The 20,193-nt window shown below is 33.6% G+C and overlaps 2 protein-coding genes across 3 annotated transcripts; both read left to right on the top strand.

Moving 5' to 3' along the window:
* Nucleotides 1-3,497: 3,497 nt before the first annotated feature.
* Nucleotides 3,498-4,712, top strand: LOC134694476 (serine/threonine-protein kinase mos-like). The gene has a single exon (XM_063555490.1). The coding sequence runs from the start codon at nt 3,609-3,611 to the stop codon at nt 4,674-4,676; it is 1,068 nt and encodes a 355-aa protein (XP_063411560.1). The 5' UTR covers nt 3,498-3,608; the 3' UTR covers nt 4,677-4,712.
* A 638-nt stretch (nt 4,713-5,350) lies between these two features.
* Nucleotides 5,351-13,299, top strand: LOC134694485 (uncharacterized). 2 transcript variants are annotated; one of them, XM_063555500.1, is made up of 5 exons: nt 5,351-5,451; nt 9,884-10,093; nt 10,773-11,084; nt 12,073-12,273; nt 12,998-13,299. In XM_063555500.1, exons 1-5 carry the CDS (start codon nt 5,436-5,438, stop codon nt 13,060-13,062), a joined length of 804 nt encoding a protein of 267 aa, XP_063411570.1. In that variant the 5' UTR covers nt 5,351-5,435; the 3' UTR covers nt 13,063-13,299. The 2 variants fall into 2 exon arrangements, with proteins under 2 accessions (XP_063411570.1, XP_063411574.1); XM_063555504.1 differs by having other exon boundaries at nt 5,409-5,506.
* The last annotated feature ends 6,894 nt before the right edge of the window (nt 13,300-20,193 follow it).

Raw genomic sequence — 20,193 nt, 5'->3', positions numbered from 1 at the left:
CCTTTATAAATTACGGTCATCCTTTCGAAATTACGGTCATCATTTTACCAATCACGGTCATCCTTATTAAATGTTACGGTCATCTTGAAAATATTTTAAAGATGATTTACGGTCATCTTAGCGAATTTTTCAAATCCAATTTCCCGTTCTATACACGTTCCTCGGTAGAGATTTGTGACTTCCGTGTGAATCTTTTATGAATTTACATCGTCCCAATGTATGCTTTGTAAAGAAAATGATGTAGAAACACCATAACAGACAATACAAATACTGACCTAATTTTTCATCCGACATCTTGGGATGACCGTGAATGCAGTTACGGTCATCAGCTTTACCCCAGTGAATCTGATCATCTCGAGGTATGAACAGGAGCCTTGTGATCATACGCTTGTGGGATTATTGCGGTCATCAGCTTGTGATTATATAATGATCATTAGACTGTGGGTACCTTGTTTCTATGAGCTTGTTGGTGCCTTATGATGATCAGCTTGTGATTGTCGTGTGATCAGCCTGTGTGTGACAGGGGCGGGTCCAGGTAAGGGCGTAATGGGCGTACGCCCCCCTTTAAAAAAAAAAAAAAAAAAAAAAACTATCGTTATAATCTGCTAGTATTGTATTGAATAATGGCAATTTATCATATTCATTAATTAAACACATATTCTGATTTCTTTTTATACTGATTCCCCAATCTGATGGGTCATCATCTCCGAGTTCACCTTATCTCCGAAGAGATGTAGAAGGATGTTTATGATTATTACAATACTGATATGCCTTCGCCTGAAACATTCAGGCAAGAGATGAGACTCTGGAAGTCGTTTAGGGAAAATCAACCGGACAAACCAGAGTCAATAACATCAACCTTAACTGATGTAAGGGCATGCTCGACTTTATTTCCAAACATCATGAAAGTTCTCTTCTTACTTGCTTTGACGAGCGTCACGTCAAGCTCCACCGAAAGAGCTAACTCATCCCTTAAGTTGATCAAGAATGATTTGAGAAGCACCATGAAGGAGGATCGCCTAAATGATCTGCTTCTTTTATATGTTCACAGAGACATTAAACTTGATTTTGATAAAATTATTGACGATTACGCCACGAGAAATCCACGTAAAATGGTTCTAATGAATCCACTCTAGTAATTGAAAATGAGAGTCCGTCAGTATTTTTCTGTGTTCATTTTAGGTTTTGCGTCAAGGTACATGTATACTAGAAATATGTATATATCCACATTAAAGCAATACTCAGAACGAAAGAACTTTATTCTTCAGTGTTTATTTATCTTGTATCATGTGTGTCGTTCAACGAAACCCGAACTTAATCAAAAATAGAGGGATAACTCATGAGCTTCTGAGCTTCCCCATGGACCCTCAACCGTAATCACGCCTCTCGTTCATAAAATCCTGGCCTAGGAATTGAAATGTTAAGTAACTCCTTATATCCTTGAGTTTGGAATTTCTCGTTATTGGTCTACTGCTGTTAAGATCCATCCAATCATGTTAATATACCATAGACAATTAATGGAGAGAACTCGGCATAAAAAATGTCACACCCTGACACTTTAACTATAAAATATGCATGTTCCAAGTCAGGAACCGTTACATTAGTGCAATTCTCTATCATTTTATGTTTTTAAGCCAAAAACAAAAAAGGTCCAAAAAAATTTTCGCCTCGCTTCGCTCGGTGAAAAATTTTATTCTTCGCCCCACCTTTCAAATATCCTGAACACGCCCCTGTGTGAATTGTGATAATTATTATGATAGGTAAACTACCCACCTTTAAGAGAAGACTAGTTCGACAGATAACCAATATATCTGTCTGTAAAGCCTCGGTCACACCTTATCGGATATCTCGAACGGACGCCTAACGGATAACTTTTTCTCAATCCGTTCATGTCCGTTAGACATCCGTTCTTATCCGTTAGGCATCCGTCCATATCCGTTAGGCGACCGTTTTATCCGTTGACGTCCGTTCTGTCCGGTGGAATATTTTGAGCATGTTCAAAACTTTGAACGGACGTCCAACGGATAAAATGTCCGTTGAACGTCCGTTATGAGTCCGTTAGGCGTCCGTTTTGTACGATACTCGTCCGTTTTGTATCCGTTACGTGTCCGTTATGCATCCGTTGGAGATCCGGTAGACCAATTCACCAACGGACGTCTACCGAACGCCTAACGGATAAAACGGATGTGAAACGGACATTCACGGAAGGATAACGGATAAAACGGATGCCTACCGGATGCAAAAAGGACAAATGCCAATTGAAATTTCTCATGGTTTATTGCCTTTAATTTTTAAATCGTTTATTGCCATTAATTTTCATACTATTTTGTTCATCCGTTTTATCCGTTACGCTTCCGTTAGGTGTCCGTTTTATCCGGTACTCGTCCGTTCGATGTACGGTCGACGTTCGTTCTGTCCGGTACGTATCAGTTTCACGTACGTTCAATGTCCGTTGTGTGTCCGTTATGCATTCGTTACATGTCCATTAGTACACCAACGGACTCCCAACGGATAAAAATTTTGTCAACGGATAACTTTTTTTTTTATCCGTTAGGCGTCCGTTCGAGCTATCCGGTAAGGTGTGACCGAGGCTTAAGACTCTACTACTTCGAAACGAGGGTATATACCTAAACTAACAATAACTTCACGGTTCAGCTAACAAGCAAGCTATCCTTGTATTGTTTTTTCCCTACACATGCACTCAATGCAATCGGCTGTAAGGACTGAATTATGGTTCTGTGATTTAAGAGAGACTCAGAGCTGTCTTGATATTCCATTATATCAACGTTCAATTTCTTCGACTTTATAGTCATCTGGTCTCTTGTGGAAAGTTGTCTCATAAGCAATTATACAGCATCTTCTTATTTTTATATTTAAGTCAATGCCGCATGCTTAGCGGAGATGCAGCAAATACTAATTTTGGTATCTTTGGGTTAGGGCTTCGAATCCAGGACATACCGCACTGGAAACGAACACGCTTCAACTGAACCACCGAGGCGGTTTTACCATGGAACTTTTATGGTTTGACTACGTTTCAAATTAGTTACTGGAAAAACAAGCGCTGTTTTGTCTTAAGGGCATATCCAACAGTTTATTTCTGACGGTGAGAATTTTTTCCCTTTAAGATATTTTATTCTTCAATTGACAGAGAATCACATTTTGCCAAAAAAAATATATGTTGCCAATTTCGTGTTTGCAACTACATAAAATCAATAAGATCTCAAGTTGAAAATTTCAAATTTTCTCGAAAAATTTTCAAACAATCAGGTTTTTTAATAACTTTTGTTGCCAATTCTCACAATGTATTTAAAGTATTTAGACCATTTGTATCAATTTTTCTAAGGAAATATTAACAAGAAAAGACTTTTGTATTTTACGTGATAAAATAATAAGAAAAGATATTCACGGAAACTTTTTTAAAAATTTCCTTCTATCATTACTTTGAACTAGCATAATATTATATTGCATTGTTAGTATACAAGTCACAGCTTTGAATCACAAAACAGTTGATTATGAACCTTGACCTCATATGTGAACAGTTTTCAACCTGAATAGTATAGTGTACATGTTAATATAATGATTGTCATTGTAAGGTGGATCTATCCAAAATGCAGATAAAAAGTAAACAGAATTTGTGTAGTGTTGTTAAAGACAAGAAATATTCTTCAAGTTCACTGAAAGGACTAAACCAATGCCAACATATTTTACGGAAGTACAAACTTTTCCGTAAGAAGTTGGGACAGTTTGCTAAGAGGATTGTAATGCCTGTTTTGGTACATAAAGAAAAGAAGAGAGATGAATTCAAACGTCCCCATGCTATCGTTAGCAGCAGACACAGGAATACATCCCTTAAGAAGGAAGAAGTTGTCCTCGGACGCTTACTTGGTACAGGAGGATTTGGATCAGTTTACAGAGGTAAATACAAAGATTCTACTGTGGCCGTCAAAGTAATGCACAGAGTGACCAAAAATCCGGCAGCACAACTGGAAAGCTTCAAGGCTGAGCTAAATACGATAGGATTCGACCATGAAAACATTGTCAAAACTATCACAGCTACATCTTTGGATGCTTTTGATCAAGGTGCTTGGATTGTTATGGAGTATGCTGGACATCGGACATTGCAAAGCCTTATAGATGACGATTCCGTTTCCCTCGGACCATGTCGCAGGGTCAAATTTTCTCAGCAGATTGCAGAAGCTCTAAAGTATGCACATGACATGAAAATTGTTCATCTGGATTTAAAACCAGCAAACATTCTCATAACTCCAGATGGCCGATGTAAAGTTGCAGACTTTGGTTGCTCCCAAAAAGTTGAGATTGACACGGGGATTGTCAGTCCAACACAGAGGTCCATATTGACTGGTACTTTTGCTTACAGAGCTCCAGAACTATTAAAAGGTGAAGCTCCGTCTAAGAGGGCAGATATTTATGCATTAGCTGTCATAATGTGGCAATTGTTAAGTCGACAGACCCCCTTTAGTAACGAAAATCAACACGTAGTTATTTTTGGCGTGGTAGCATATGGACAGAGACCTAAGCATCCAGAAATTGATGTTGATCCGTTTGAGGAATCGTATAGAGACTTGTATTCACAGTGTTGGCTACCATGTGCTCTAGACCGACCAACGGCTGGAGAAATTGCGGAATTGTTGAACATATGGAGAGGTTACATGTAAAGTGTTGTGAAAAAGAATATTTTACTTAAAACAAACTATCACAATTTATTGATACTTGATTTGTATGAAATAGAAACTAGATTTAGTATTTTTATGTCAATTTGTGTAAATATTCATTTCATAATTTTTGCCTGAGAGGTGTCTTTACATACACATCTTAATGTATAGTCTGTTGATTTTTTTGTCAGCCTTATTTTATGGCTTTAATAGACATTGTACAGTGTATAGCTTATTTTTTACATTCGTTTTTCTATTTGTGTACAGACTATTTTTTACAATTGTTATCCTGTTTTATGTACAGATTATTATTTACATTTGTTCTCGTTATTTTACATTTGTTATTTTTATTTTGAGAACAGTTGTTTTTACATTTGTTTTCCTTTTAAACAACTACCCAAGGATAAAGCTTGGTATTAAATCCCAAGACCCGAGAGGTAAACTCATTGTAAATCTTTATCAGAGAGAGACATATAATTGTTTTGTCTCTGTCTTTATACATTGACTTTTGATAATTGTGAAACCACCGAGACTACGTCAAGTACGTACCTTGAACGCGTATTTTAGCCAACAACACATGACATGACATTTATTTTGATATGTAAAAAAAAACCATTTGTAACCACCCTGCACCGAACGCACTAACTCGAAGTATTTTACTGTGCCATTTCATGATTGATTTGTAATTTCCCGCGATTTTATTCGGTACTTCTCTAGAGTATTGATAGATTTGGTCAAGGAAATGGTAATGCAACTATTTACATGGAGAGAAATACGGGTATATAATATAAATACTTATGCAACACATTTAGTGCATTTGTAAATGCTTAATGGTAAAGATAGAATATTACATAATACTAATTTTAGATTGAGTACGTTTGACTTAGATGTTTAAATTTTTAATTACAAGCGCTTACAATCGATTAGCTCCCTTTATATTAGCATTATAAAAAAATAAACATGAACCACCATGAATTGTCAACATTGTCGATTATATGGTATAAAGTATAACATTAAAGTTCTTCAGATATTTTATTATTTGTATTTTGTTTATATTCTTCTGTGTATCATGATTTAATAATGAATCTTCGTACCAATACACAGGTATTTGGGGCATGGACCTCCCCCCTATTTTTAGATTCATAGATGTAAAAAAAACTGTTTTTTTTTCTTCCCCATTTACAATTTTCTTCAATGTAGACACAACATTTCTCAACAATCCGTTACTAGTCGATTACAATACCCTTTTTACTATCAACATGAACCCCTCTAAAAAATTAGACTTTTTTTTACTTTGGGTATTAAAAAGGGGGGGGGGGGGGGGGGGTCCATTCTCCAAATGCCTGTGAACAAATACTGCATTATTGCCATTAATAATTACCCTTCACACATTTTGCTAATTCAACAGATACCTACAAAGAAAACATCTCGTACTGTAAAAAAAGTAATCATTAGAAATATTTTTTAGCTCACCTGAACAGGTTGCGAACAACCCCTGAATGCAATGAAGGGTTCATTTCAAGTGATAAAAGTATTTTTTTTGTAAAATCCACTATTTAGTACAGATGAGCACATATTTATATTTGAAGAAACTTTTTCCAATAAACAATACAATACAATAAAAAGTAAAATCACAAAAATACTGAACTTAGAGGAAAATCAATTCAGAAAGTCCATAATCACATGGCAAAATAAAAAAAACAAAAAAAAACGCATCAAAACAAATGGACAAGAACTGTCATATTCCTGACTTGATGGTTGGAAAGTAACTCATTTAAGAGATATCACTCAATTGGGGGTGGTTCCCAACCTGCTGAATTGTCAAGTGTGCTTTTCTTGTGCATTGTCAACGGTCTGACAGTTAACTATTCAAAAAATCTTCCCTTAGTTACTGTGCCAATTTAATTACAACCAATATTTATAGTCACAATCATCATTAGGATACCTTGTTTAAACTGTGCTAGTTGATCCTACCTTCCAACCATCATGGTCACATTGCATAGATTAGAACACTCATTGAAACAAAGCAAGCTTAGTCTAAATATCTTGAAAATGTTAGATAATGCGACAAAATCTGACAGAATGATGTGTTGAGTCTACCGTCCATTTATACATCAAAACTGTCAAATGACTTATTTTTATGAGTTATTACCTTTCAATGACAAATTTTGCCTCTTTTTTCACTTTTGAAAATTATATTAAAAACTATTATGCATTGTAGATAGAAACTTTAAAAAATAAAAAGAGATAAATTCTACAAATACAACAAATGCATACAATCTTCAGTTGACTCTGTATACATATGAATTATTGCCTTTTAATGTTCATATATATGTTTAAATATGTTAACTAGAATTGATAGAAATAAACTTTATATAGCCTTAAATGGTCCACAAGCCAGGTCTACAAATAAGTCAATGTTGTTCAAAGATGTGGTATAATTGCCAATGAAACAACTCTCAACAAGAAACAAAATGACACAGAAATTAACAACTGTAGGTCATGGTACAGCCTTCAACAATGAGCAAAGCCAAAACCGCATAGTCAGCTATAACATGCATGACATGTATAAAAGGACCAGAAATGACAAATGTAAAACAATTTTAACAAAATAACGGTCTAATTTATATACAAAAAATTAACCAAAAAAAGAATATGTAACACATCAACAAAGACAACCTCTGAATTACTGGCTCCTGACATGGACCAGGCACATACATGTACATACAGAATGTTGCTGGGTTACACATGTTAGCAGGATGAAATTAAAGAAACAAGACTTGCATCAACCATTTCTGGTTGCAGTGGTGCCAAGGGCTGAGCTGTCAACAATGTATAAGTTAATAATTAGGTCAGTTTATCATGTTGATAGATAACCACTAGTGGTAGGTCAGTGATATTAAATATGAAGTTGTGTAATCATTGTCGCTCTGTTTACCATAGGGATCATTTAGTGATGATATAGTAACTTTATGCAATAGATCAACTATATTTGGTGTAAGTAAATATTTTTTGATGTACATGTCAATCTGGCATGTTTTATTTGACCTTGACCTAATGTTTATGCTTCATTACCAAATGTTTAGTTTTTGTTTTTTTGGTCCTGTTTTTCTTATACTATGAGCAAAAAGGTCAACTATATTTGGTGTATGGAATGATTATAAGGAGTATATGTCTGTCTGGCAATTATTGTCTGACCATGACCTCATTTTCATGGTTCATTGGTCAATCTTATCTTTTCCTGATTACATTGTAAGTTTATTTCTTAAATAAGATATGCAAATAGGTCAACTATATTAAAAGCATGTAATGATTGTAAAGTGTACATGAAATTGAGAATGGAAATGGTGATTGTGTTAAAGAGACAACAGCCAAATGCCAACACTTTTGTCTACACCAGGGTTTATCTGACCTTGACCTCATTTTCATGGTTAATTGAACAATGATAAATTTTCCTGGTTAAGTTTATTTTTTAGATGTGCAATATCTCATCTTTATTTAGAGGATATTTGATGGATGGAATGATTGTCAGTTGTACATTATTTTCAATTTTGGTTTATCTGACCTTGACATCATTTTCTAAGATCAGGCTTTGCCCTTCAATGATAAATCTTTTACCGTTTTTGTTGTTTGGTTTTTTTTTGACAAAAGTTAAAGAAGACGGAGAGAAACTGTAACAGAATTTTGATCAAAAATATAAGATAACAAAAAAGGGATTTTCCTCATGTATTTTATTCTAGTCCACAATTTATGCACATTCACCTAGGTGAGCTACACAGGCTCTTTAGAGCCTCTCGTTTGTGTGTGCAAAACAAAAACTATTGTTGATAAGCATATTTTTCCAACAAACAAAAACCTGCAGGACATGATTTACCAAAAAATTATCAAAGCTGAAACCATCATTTAACCTTTTAAAAGAGGGACGAAAGATACCAAAGGGACAGTCAAACTCATAAATCTAAAATAAACTGACATGGCTAAAAATGAAAAAGACAAACAGAAAAATAATAGTACACATCACACAACATAGAAGACTAAAGAATAAACAACTTGAACCCCACCAAAAACCAGGGATGATTTCAGGTGCTTCGGAAGGGTAAGCAGATCCTGCTCCACATGTGGCACCCGTCGTGTTGCTTATGTGATTATAAATCTGGTAAATAGTCTAATTTCGGTAGGTCACATTCATGAAAGGGAAGGAGATTGTGGTTACAACGTTAGAAACATATCCGATATCATTTGTGAAACGGTTATTCCATAACAGTCAACCAACTCGTGATGGTGTCCGTAAAATTTACAAAGGGATGATTTCATCTTCACCATTTGGAACTCATGGTTTAATAGCTTCCTTGTGAGCAGCAACCCTCTATCAAGAAAATCATGATAGGAAATGCAAGCACGGGAATATCGTATCAATTGGGAGATATATACCCGGTATGCAGGTGCTGCTGGAATGTTGCTACTTAGAAATGGAAAGTTCACAATTGGAAAGCTGAAATCATCTCTTTTGTCGTAAAGTTTTGTTTTCAACCGACCCTCATTGTCAATTTCTAGATGTAAGTCAAGATATGAAGCTGACTTTACTGTATCTGTAGTATCCTCTATCTCTAGTTCGATGGGATAGATGGGTTCCACATAGTCACCAAATTTTGAATTGTTTAGGGAAAGAACATCATCTATATAGCAGAAAGTAGAGTTAAAGGAAATTGCTAACTTCTTATCTTTCTGCCTAAGAAGTTCCTGCATGAAGTCAGCCTCATAATAATAAAGAAACAAGTAGGCAAGTAGAGGGGCACAGTTTGTTCCCATTGGAATGCCAACAGTCTTTTGAAAAACACGTCCTCTGAACGTAACAAATATGTTGTCAATCAAGAAATCAAGCATCTTGATAATATCGGTTTAAGAGAATTTTTTGTTTGAATCAGAGTGATTCTTCACGAAGTAGGATTTATCCCTATTAAGAGTTTAAAGAGTTGATGCCCATGATTTCACATGCTCAAAGACTATTTTTATCATTGTTTTGTTGGCAAGGTTATTTTGTCAGTATCACAAAGGATCAGCAGGACAAAGTTTACGACATCATCAGTTCACTCCTCATGGGAGTTATTGCCCTGGAATGACACAGATAATACTACTAGATCAAAAGATATTTTTACCCATTTAAGAACAGAAATTAATTTGTGTAAGATATTTTTGATATTATATTCTAGTCTTCAAAGAGAATGTATGGAATATTATGTATGGGAAGGATGATCATTCTAACTGTGATGATGAAGTTGAGATAACTCCATCAAAGAAGCCTGATAAACCAGTACATGAAGTAAAAACCTACAGTGTTCTTCCTCCTCCTGCAGATTATACCCCAGCTGAACCACTGGAAGATAACAATGGAGAAGATGAACCATCAGATTCCTCATCAAGTTTGTAAAAATATGTAAAAAATCTACATTGTTCATTTGTGAAATGTTGATTCATAATGTATGAGTGAGGAAAAACAATTGTATAGCCCATTTTCTTCTCAGAAATAATGCAGAATTATATAAGAGGACTATTTGAAAAAAATATTCTGATAACATTCTTTTTTAAACCTATTTCTCTTCATATTAACTGTATATAATTACATTAGATGTATGTTTCATTATAATACATTATTCCGATTGGCTAACTGCACATCACATGTTATTCTGTAAGCAATTGCATCAGACAATAACATTTATCATTCGTGATGACACGAGGTTCCACAATAAAGTGCACAGGTGAATTAAACAAAACTTGATAAAAATCGTGTTTTCATGATCCTAGCTAAAAAATGTAATTATAAGTATTGAATGCTTCTTTTTGTAACTTTATAGGGTTGTAAAAGCGTTGACCGTGCGTACATTTTAAGAATGAAAAGCTTCCGCGCTTCATACAAAATGTACTTCAGTCAATGCTTTTACACCCCAATAAAGTTACAAAAAGAAGCATTTAATTTTTAAATAAAAAGGAATATCAATTTAAAAATATTTCTATATGATTTTCAATAGATATCATTTGTTCAAATTTTGTTGTCATGATTCTGTATTATTAGTTTTAATTTAAATATTGTACAATTAACAGGTTCTGACAGTGAAAAACCAGCAAGAAAAAGGAAAAGGAAAAACAGAAGACACACAGAAAAATGTAAAAAGGAAAAAAGCCATGAATATGACACAAGTGACATAAAATTGACAAAAAATCAAAAGAGAAAATTAAAAAAGAAAAGAAGGAAAGAGAAGCAAAAAAATGTTGATAAAAGTGTTACATTTTCTTTCATTCCCTCCGAAGATAATCAGATTTCTGCTAAAACAACAAGTAATAATGAAATACAAGATAAAGTTGGTGACTTATCAAACTTCTTTGATGCTGTATGGGATGTGTATAAACTTCAAGGTAAAACTAGAAGACAGCTTGGTAATGTTTGAGTAGAGGATGGTGTTAGGAGTAGGCCCCCTTTGATGGGAAAAATATCTGTATTTTTGGCATGTAAATTTCTAAATAAATGTTTAGAATCTGTTTTCAGGAATCGGGCCAATTTTCAAAAATCCATGATCTGATTCTGATAGAAACAAGTAAGAACACCATTGAAAGCCCTGCTCCTCTGATGTAATAGTTTATTTACCGTTTTTAGCTCACCTGGCCTAAAAGGCCAAATGAGCTTTTCTCATCACTTGGCGTCCGTCGTCGTCGTCCTTCATTAACTTTTACAAAAATCTTCTACTACTGGGCCAAATTAAACGAAACTTGGCCACAATCATCATTTGGGTATCTAGTTTGAAAATGTGTCCAGTGACCAGGCCAACCAACCAAGATGGCCGCCATGGCTTAAAATAGAAAATAGGGGTAAAATGCAGATTTTGGCTTATAACTCAAAAACCAAAACATTTAGAGCAAATCTGACATGGGGTAAAATTGTTTATCAGGTCAAGATCTATCTGCTCTGAAATTTTCAGATGAATCAGACAATCCGTTCTTGGGTTCCTGCCCCTGAATTTGTAATTTTAAGGAAATTTTGCTTTTTTGAGTTATAATCTTGAATATTATCATAGAGATAAACTGTAAACAGCAATAATGTTCATGCAAAGTAAGATTTACAAATAAGTCAACATGTCGGAAATGGTCAATTGACCCCCTAAGGAGTTATTGTCCTTTACAGTAAATTTTTAACAATTTTCGACTGAAACTACTGGGCCAAGTTCATTATAGATAATAGAGATAATTGTAAGCAGCAAGAATGTTCAGTAAAGTAAGATGCACAAACACATCACCATCATCAAAACACAATATTGTGATGAATCCATCTGCATCACTTGTTTAATATTCACATAGACCTATTTGTAAACGATGAATTTTGTTTTATTTTTTCATCCTTTATTTTCAGAGATGGAAAAATCAGTTGAGCAGCAAGAAGTTTTTGATGAATTAAATAAATCACTGAGCTTGTTAGATGTTCACAACAAGGAGATGGAAAGTCAATTAAATATCATACACAATATCAAAAGATTAATTTTACTTGGTGATGTGAATTCTGCAGGAGATTTAATGTCTAGCATGACATCTGATGGCTGTTTCATGTCTGAAGGTAAGATCAGAAGTCAAATCATTTATTCATTTACTCACAAATAAAGAAAGTCAGAAAAAATAGTTGTAATCTTAAGATAAAATTTCATTATGTTTTGCATTTAAAGGAAGTGTGTTAAATCAGTTGCATTCAAAACTAGCTTTCATAAAATAATATAGGCCGGTTGTTTTCTGCTATATTAATTTTTATATACAAGAAGGCAGAAAACTACCATATTTATTTTTGTCAAAGGTTATATTTTGTTTTGTTTTGATAACTGGTTAAAAAAAATTGTTTGTCACTTAAATTTTGTAATAAGGAACTGTGTGTAAATTAATAATATATTTCTACTGTCATAATTTCAGCACATCTAATATAAAACTATGTGTTCTAACCCTTTTGTTCTTTATTATCTTGTTGTAAGATGTCATTAAGGGAGTAAAGCAGTAAACTACAAAACACTAACAAATAGTTACTCTGCCCTACATTTATATCATGTCTGACTTATTTAAACATTATTGTCAAATATAAAATCTCGGTTAGAATTTTGTGTACTTTCACCATTGAAGTTAAATTTCATTTTTAAAGTAATTAAAAAAAATCTAGCTATGAACATAAATGAGAAAGCAATGTAATAACACACATAAGCAAAATGTCTCTTTAATTATCACTTTTAAATGGCTTTATCAACACTATTTTAGGAATAAGCAAACTTTGTAATCATATATTGTGTATATTTTTACAGGTGTGTATAATTTGATCATCAGTCTTTTTGAATACTGGATGAAGGATATTAGTGGTAAAGGATGAGATGGACAAATGAATAAAAGAACCAATAATTAAAGAGAAGATATTTAAATCGACTACAGTGTCTGACAGATGTCAGAGTTGGAAGTTAACACATGAACAGGAGCACTGGATTTATAGCATGGATTCACACATGGTATATTGTGCAGAGACATATGGTCATATCACTCATATGATTTATTATTAAAACTGATGAAATGTCATTTACATGTTGATTTTAATTAAATATATGAAAACTGATATATGCTTTCATTGCCAAGCAATATGTACATGTTTAATTAAAATGTTAAAACTTATTACACTGCAAAAGAACAAAAATTCTGGAATTACCTTCATCAGGTACTCTAGAGGTCAAAAGTTGAAACTAAATATCCTTACGACAATTGTTACTGAGGATTTCAGTTGTGATTTATTGACATACATGTATGATACAATACAAGCTGAAATTGTTTTTAAAAATTCGACTACCATTTCAAATTTCTAAAATCAAGAACCCATATAAATAATCTATGAATACAAAACAAGAAAACAAAGACTATGTACAACTTGTTAGAGGTAACATCCAGTTTAGTTTAAAGCAAAATAGTCTTAGCAGGTTGTGAATAGATAAATAAGAAGATGTAATATGAGTGCAAAGAGGCAACTCTCCATCCAAATCACAATTTGTAAAAGTAAACAATTATGAGTCAAAGATGTAAATGTCCCCCAAAATGACTAGTGTAAAACCATTCAAACAGGAAAACCAATGGGCTGATCTATATAAAAAAAACCAACAAGAAACACTTATGTACCACATCAACAAACGACAACCTCTGAACATCAGGTTTCTATATATTCATTGTATTTGACTGAGAGCTTCATTATTGCAATTTTTTATTTTTGGTCAATAATTATAGTTTCCTCACTATGAACGTACAATGCATTGTATCCTTGCTGTCATTGAGATATTTGCTTTGATTAAAAATTGAGAATCGGAACAATCAGGGTATTTGTTAATGAGACATTAACCCGACCAAAGAACAGGAAAAGCAGGAAACTGCCTATGGCCGACCAATGGGTCTTCAACACATGGAGGCTGGCTTCAGCTGGCCCTTAGCGAGAATGAAAGTCACACTGAACTCCGAAAAATATTAAGGAATCAAAATTATCAAAAAAGAAGAAGTACTAGACTAACAAAGACCAGAGACTCCTGACTTGGCACAGGCCCAAAAATGTGGAGAGATTAAACACGTTTTGTGAGATCTCGACCCTTTCATTATTCCTCCAGCCAATTCAAAACAAATAAACCCACATCAATACGCACACTAAAAAAAAAGGAAAAAGGTGACAAAAGTAACCAAGTAAAATGACATACACAAACTAAGATAGAAATACTAGCAGAATGATACACAAACTAAGATAGAAATACTAGCAGAATGATACACAAACTAAGATAGAAATACTAGCAGAATGATACACAAACTAAGATAGAAATACTAGCAGAATGATACACAAACTAAGATAGAAATACTAGCAGAATGATACACAAACTAAGATAGAAATACTAGCAGAATGATACACAAACTAAGATAGAAATACTAGCAGAATGACACACAAACTAAGATAGAAATACTAGCAGAATGACACACAAACTAAGATAGAAATACTAGCAGAATGATACACAAACTAAGATAGAAATACTAGCAGAATGATACACAAACTAAGATAGAAATACTAGCAGAATGATACACAAACTAAGATAGAAATACTAGCAGAATGATACACAAACTAAGATAGAAATACTAGCAGAATGACACACAAACTAAGATAGAAATACTAGCAGTCACTGACATGTCAGCTCCACCATCAATTGAAATGATCGAAAATCAGGCATTATGTCTCCCGTTAGATGTTTTGTAACCCGTAACATGCCATCATATGTGTGAAAATTCTCAACTTAAAAAAAGGAAAATCATGAACACACACTGATATTAACCCCTTTGCTATAACACAACTTGTAGAATAAACGTCAAATACCCTTAAACTAAGACCAGATACAATATATTCCATAACGGTCAACCAATTTGTAATGGGGTCCGTGAAATTTACGAAGGGATGATTTCAACTTCACCGTTTGGAACTTAATAGCTTCCTTGTGAGTAGCAATTGAATTTTGTGTTTCTTTTTGTGTAGACAAAATTTAGAGGTTTTTTTTATCAGAAGGGAACATTGAATAAAAGCCAGTTTTGTGTCACAAAAGTAAATTTGGGTCACAAAAGTAAATTTTGGGTCACAAAAGTCATTTATGTCACTTGGTTTTTTTTTTACACAAAAATAAACATGAAATTGAATTTGTCTCACAAAATTGACTTTTGTGTTGTAATTTCCGTATCAGGTTACAAAAGTCCATTTTGTATGCCAATAAGTTAATATTTGTATACCTATTTGACAAAACACAAACATGAATTTTGTCTGCAAAAGCAAGGATTTGTACCAGGATTATAATTTAGTACGCCAGACGCGCTTTTCGTCTACATAAGACTTATCAGTGACGCTCATATCAAAATATTTGTAAAGCCAAACAAGTACAAAGTTGAAGAGCATTTAGGACCCAAAAACATCATAAAACATGTCTGTAAATTAACTCATCATAGATACATCATTTACACTTACGCTAGACGCGCGTTTCGTCTACAAAAGAATCATCATTGCCGCTCGAATTAAAAAATGTTAAAAAGACCAAATAAAGCACGAAGTTGGAGAGCATTGAGGACCCAAAATATCACATAGTTTCGTAAGACCTAGTTGTATTTTGTGTAGCCACAATTGATTTTGTAAACAAAACGTCCAAGTCCGATAACGAAATTTTGGGCGCCCCGTAGTATGATCAGGTCAAGAATATGACAGTTGTTATCCATTCGTTTGATGTGTGCGAGCTATTGATGTTGCAATTTGATTAGTTTTGAATTTTCCTGAGAGTTCAGTATTTTTGTAATTATACTTTTTACTACGGAAAAATGTAAAGTGACCGTTTGGGTATTTTTAAAATTCGTAAAATATTTTATTGCTTTTAATTTTAATTCGTACATCTGTGTCATTCTCTTAATTTTTTTTAATGTAAATTCACATTGCGATAAGACGTGTCACGGTACTTGTATATCCCAAATTCATGTATTTGGTTTTCATGTTTATATTTGTTATTCTCGTGGGATTTTGTCTGATGCTCGGTCCGTTTCTGTGTGTGTTACATTTTAGTGTCATGTCGTTGTTCTCCTCTTATATTTAATGGTTTTCCTCGGTTTTAGTTTGTAACCCCGATTTTATTTTTGTCCATGAATTTATGAGTTTTGAACAGCGGTATACTACTGTTACCTTTATTTATTCATTTAATATGTAAAGCAGACTTTCTACTTTCTTTAGTATCCTAGAAATTCCCCACATACCCTTACGATGATTGTTACTGAGGGTTTCAGTTGCTGAAATTGTTTTGAAAGGATTGACTACCATTTCTAAAACAAAGATCCCTTATAATTGATATATGTATACAAAACAAGACAACTTGATAGAGTTAGTTTAGTTTGGATATATGTTGTATATATTTTTCGGAGTTAGTTCTTCTTATTGCAAAATTTAATATCTGGTCAATAGTTATGATTTTCCTACAATGAACGCACTATTTATCATTGAATCATTGGCATTGATATAAAATTGAGAATGAAGACGTCATGTGAAGTAGTATCTTAGATATATCGAAGACGTAATGTGGAGTAGTAACTTAGATATATCGAAGACGTAAGCACACGACGAAGTGTGGGTTATTGAGTGACATGACATCATCAATTATCTGAACATGAGTTCAGGATTTTTGCAATATGACATTCCTTTTTTTTGTCTTTAGATGGTCCTGCATTCTTATCATGTGAGTGCAAATGGAAGGGTACGTGTCACGGTACTTGTCTATCCCAAATTCATGTATTTGGTTGTGATGTAATATTTGTTATTCTCGTGGGATTTTGTCTGATGCTTGGTCCGTTTCTGTGTGTGTTACATTTTAGTGTTGTGTCGTTGTTATCCTCTTATATTTAATGAGTTTCCCGCGGTTTTAGCTTGTTACCCCGGTTTTGTTTTTTGTCCATGGATTTATGAGTTTGAACAGCGGTATACTACTGTTGCCTTTATTTATGCTTACATTATGAGAATGGTGAAAATGAAAAATTACTCTTTTCATCGAGTAATGTTGCACAGTATAGGAACTTATAATTTGATTACAGAATCTAATAATTACTGTCCGTTATCATGTAACAATCTGGGTGTTTTCTCAATTGTCGCACTTTTTGAAATTACAGGTAAAAAAGTAATGAAATTTTGTGGGACAATCTGTTATTTGGTTGTGTGACATTCGGGAAGTTTAAAATGTGGGACAATTGGGTATTGTTTGTGTTTATAGTGTGAAGCATTTGATTACAGGTTACTAATCAATGTAACTATAAAGTAAGAAAGAAAAAAGTTGAAATATAAATACCAGTTTTCATTTTTTACAATTTAACAAGTACAACTGAAACATCATCAAACCTAGAATACAATATGAAGTCATAAACATTTAGTCTCGGATGCATGATTTTATAATTTTTTATTGGCTTTGAACTAACTGTGATTAACTACAAGTACTTTACGATCTATTCTTAGTGTCTTTATTATGGGGGTGCATAAGTAGCCGTTCAGGTGTACTCTGTGTTTTTGTAAGATGTTGGTCTGTTTGTACACATCTGATGAGGTACCGCTTTTTTCAACTGGTTACGACACTGTTCTAGGTTATTAAGAGGGTGGGCACCTTCAAATAAGTTTAACCTCGCAATATTCTCCATGTGTCTGTCCTAAGTCAGGATCCTATAATTAAGTGGTTATCCTTTATTGCCTTGCAACATGTTTGTTATATTTCATATATCAGATATATTACATTTTTGTTGCAATAATTCAACAAACAGTTTTCTTTTTAAGACTTCTGACGATCTCGATAAAGATATTTTGACGAATCATGATGTTATTTTAACCAATTTGACGCTAACGGTAGCCGAAAATGACAGTTTGAACCAGACAGTAAATGGCATTCCTACACAGCTACTTTTGCATAGGTACTATTTCTGTTACTGGAAATTTACTTTTAATATTTAGTACTATTTCTTTACTTTAAAATTATGGTAATATTTAGGTACTTGTACTTTACAGTACTTAATTTGCACTAAATATTTTTGTACATAAATAATACAATATTCAATGTTTGAACATCACAACTTTAGAGATCTTAGAGAATTGAAATAGAAAACTCTTACAAAATGCTAAAAATGTACAAAAATCTGTAGTACCTAAATTTCAAGTACAAATACAGTACTGTAAAATACAGGTACCTAAATATTACCATTATTTTGTAGTAACACAATAGTACTGAATATTAAAAGTAAATTTCCAGTATTACAAATTTATAGTACAGAAATAGTACCTATGCAAAAGTAGCTGTGTACCCTCATACGAGAACGCTACTTTATGTGAGGAATAAAAGTACTTGTCATGTATAAATAATCGGTAATTTAGCTCAACAAAGGGTTCAAATATAGTAATTGATTCAAATAGAAAATTACGTAAACCATGGCACTGCTTCGATTTGTTTAAAATAGAAATACATGTATACTCAAATGTCATATTAACACCTTACATTATACAATAGTATAAAATGATACATTGATAAAAGTAAGATAATTATACGGGGATATATTTGTGTGTTTAACCGTGAGTTCTGACGTAAATCTCTTAAAGTACTATCGATTATAAAAGTCTGAATACAACAGTACATCATGACTTCCCCGCTTAGCTAAAATCAGTGTGTATGTTTGAATTTCTTTCAAATCTCTGAGAATCAAATCTTTTGAAAGTTTCTACTAAGAAAGAACAAAGAAACTACCAGGTAGTCTTGTTGTTCACCGCGGGAGACATTGAAATACCTCGAGCGTTCGTTAATCCGTGTGTCCAATAGCGGATCCAGGGGGAGGGTTCCGGGGGTTGGACCTATCTTTGTTTGGATAATTAGTGTATTTGAATGGGGACATATGCTTGAAACTCCTATTTCTTCTTTTTTTTGTAACACCTGTTATAAAATTAATGAATACGCTCCTGGTGTCCGTGCGTTCAGTGTCCGTCCGTGTGCCCGTCCGTCCACCCTGTCATGTAAGCGCTCTCAAGGGTACAATTTTTGCCCGATTTTTATAAAACTTATACCATAGGTTAGTATCAGCAATGTATGAGACATGTACTATAATAATGGACAATCGACTTTTATTCAAAAGAGTTGTGCCCTTTTGAAATATAGAATATGTGCAACGGGGGGAACTTTGGAACACTGTTCATTCATTTATGTTTACTTTTCAATCCGAAAGTGGTGAATAACAGCATACAACTTGAATTTATTTATGTTAAATCGATTTATAAGACGTCAGCATTCGATTTAAAGTGTATAAAATAACAGTTAGGAGCAGTTGAAAAACTGCTGATAATAAGAACTGTGGTTAACAAATGAAAATTATCAGAACGAGAATAATAATAGGAAATAAAACAGAAATTGAACACTTAGATAATGATGATTCAGTTATAGCGATTATATGAGTACCCTAAAGCAATGCTATATTTGGTTGACAGTGATGTAGAAAATCACGTAATTCAAGGCATATTAGCCAGTCGAAGATCATGGAAATGAGATAGATACATCGCAAAACATCTCTATTTTGCAGTTTAGGATAAACTCATCATAGATACCAGGACTAAATTTTGTATCTACCCCAGATGCGCGTTTCGTCTACAATGACTCATCAGTGACGTTCGAGTCCAAAAAAGTTTAAAATGCCAAATAAAGTACGAAGTTGAAGAGCATTGAGGACCGAAATTTTTAAAAGTTTTGTCAAATCCAGCTAAGTTAATCTATTCCTGAGGTAGAAAAACCTTAGGATATCAAAAATTCTAAATTTTGTAAACAGTTAATTTATAAATATAACCATATCAATGATAATTCATGTCAGCACAAACAGTGCAGTGCTGACTACTGTGCTGGTGATACACTCGGGGAAATAAATCTTTACCAGCAGTGTCATTGACCCAGTGGTTGTAAAT

The sequence above is a fragment of the Mytilus trossulus genome, chromosome 1, assembly GCF_036588685.1.
Source record: "Mytilus trossulus isolate FHL-02 chromosome 1, PNRI_Mtr1.1.1.hap1, whole genome shotgun sequence".
Classification (NCBI taxonomy): Eukaryota; Metazoa; Mollusca; class Bivalvia; order Mytilida; family Mytilidae; genus Mytilus; species Mytilus trossulus.
Note: the sequence above shows the minus strand (reverse complement) of the source record. Positions and strands in the feature narration are given on the sequence as shown.

Coding starts and splice junctions, on each gene's coding strand:
- LOC134694476 (XM_063555490.1), top strand. CDS start 3,609: ATGCAGATAAAAAGTAAACAGAATTTGTGTAGTGTTGTTAAAGACAAG.
- LOC134694485 (XM_063555500.1), top strand. Junction 10,094..10,772: donor ACCATCAGATTCCTCATCAA/GTTTGTAAAAAT, acceptor TACAATTAACAG/GTTCTGACAGTGAAAAACCA. Junction 11,085..12,072: donor GGATGTGTATAAACTTCAAG/GTAAAACTAGAA, acceptor CTTTATTTTCAG/AGATGGAAAAATCAGTTGAG.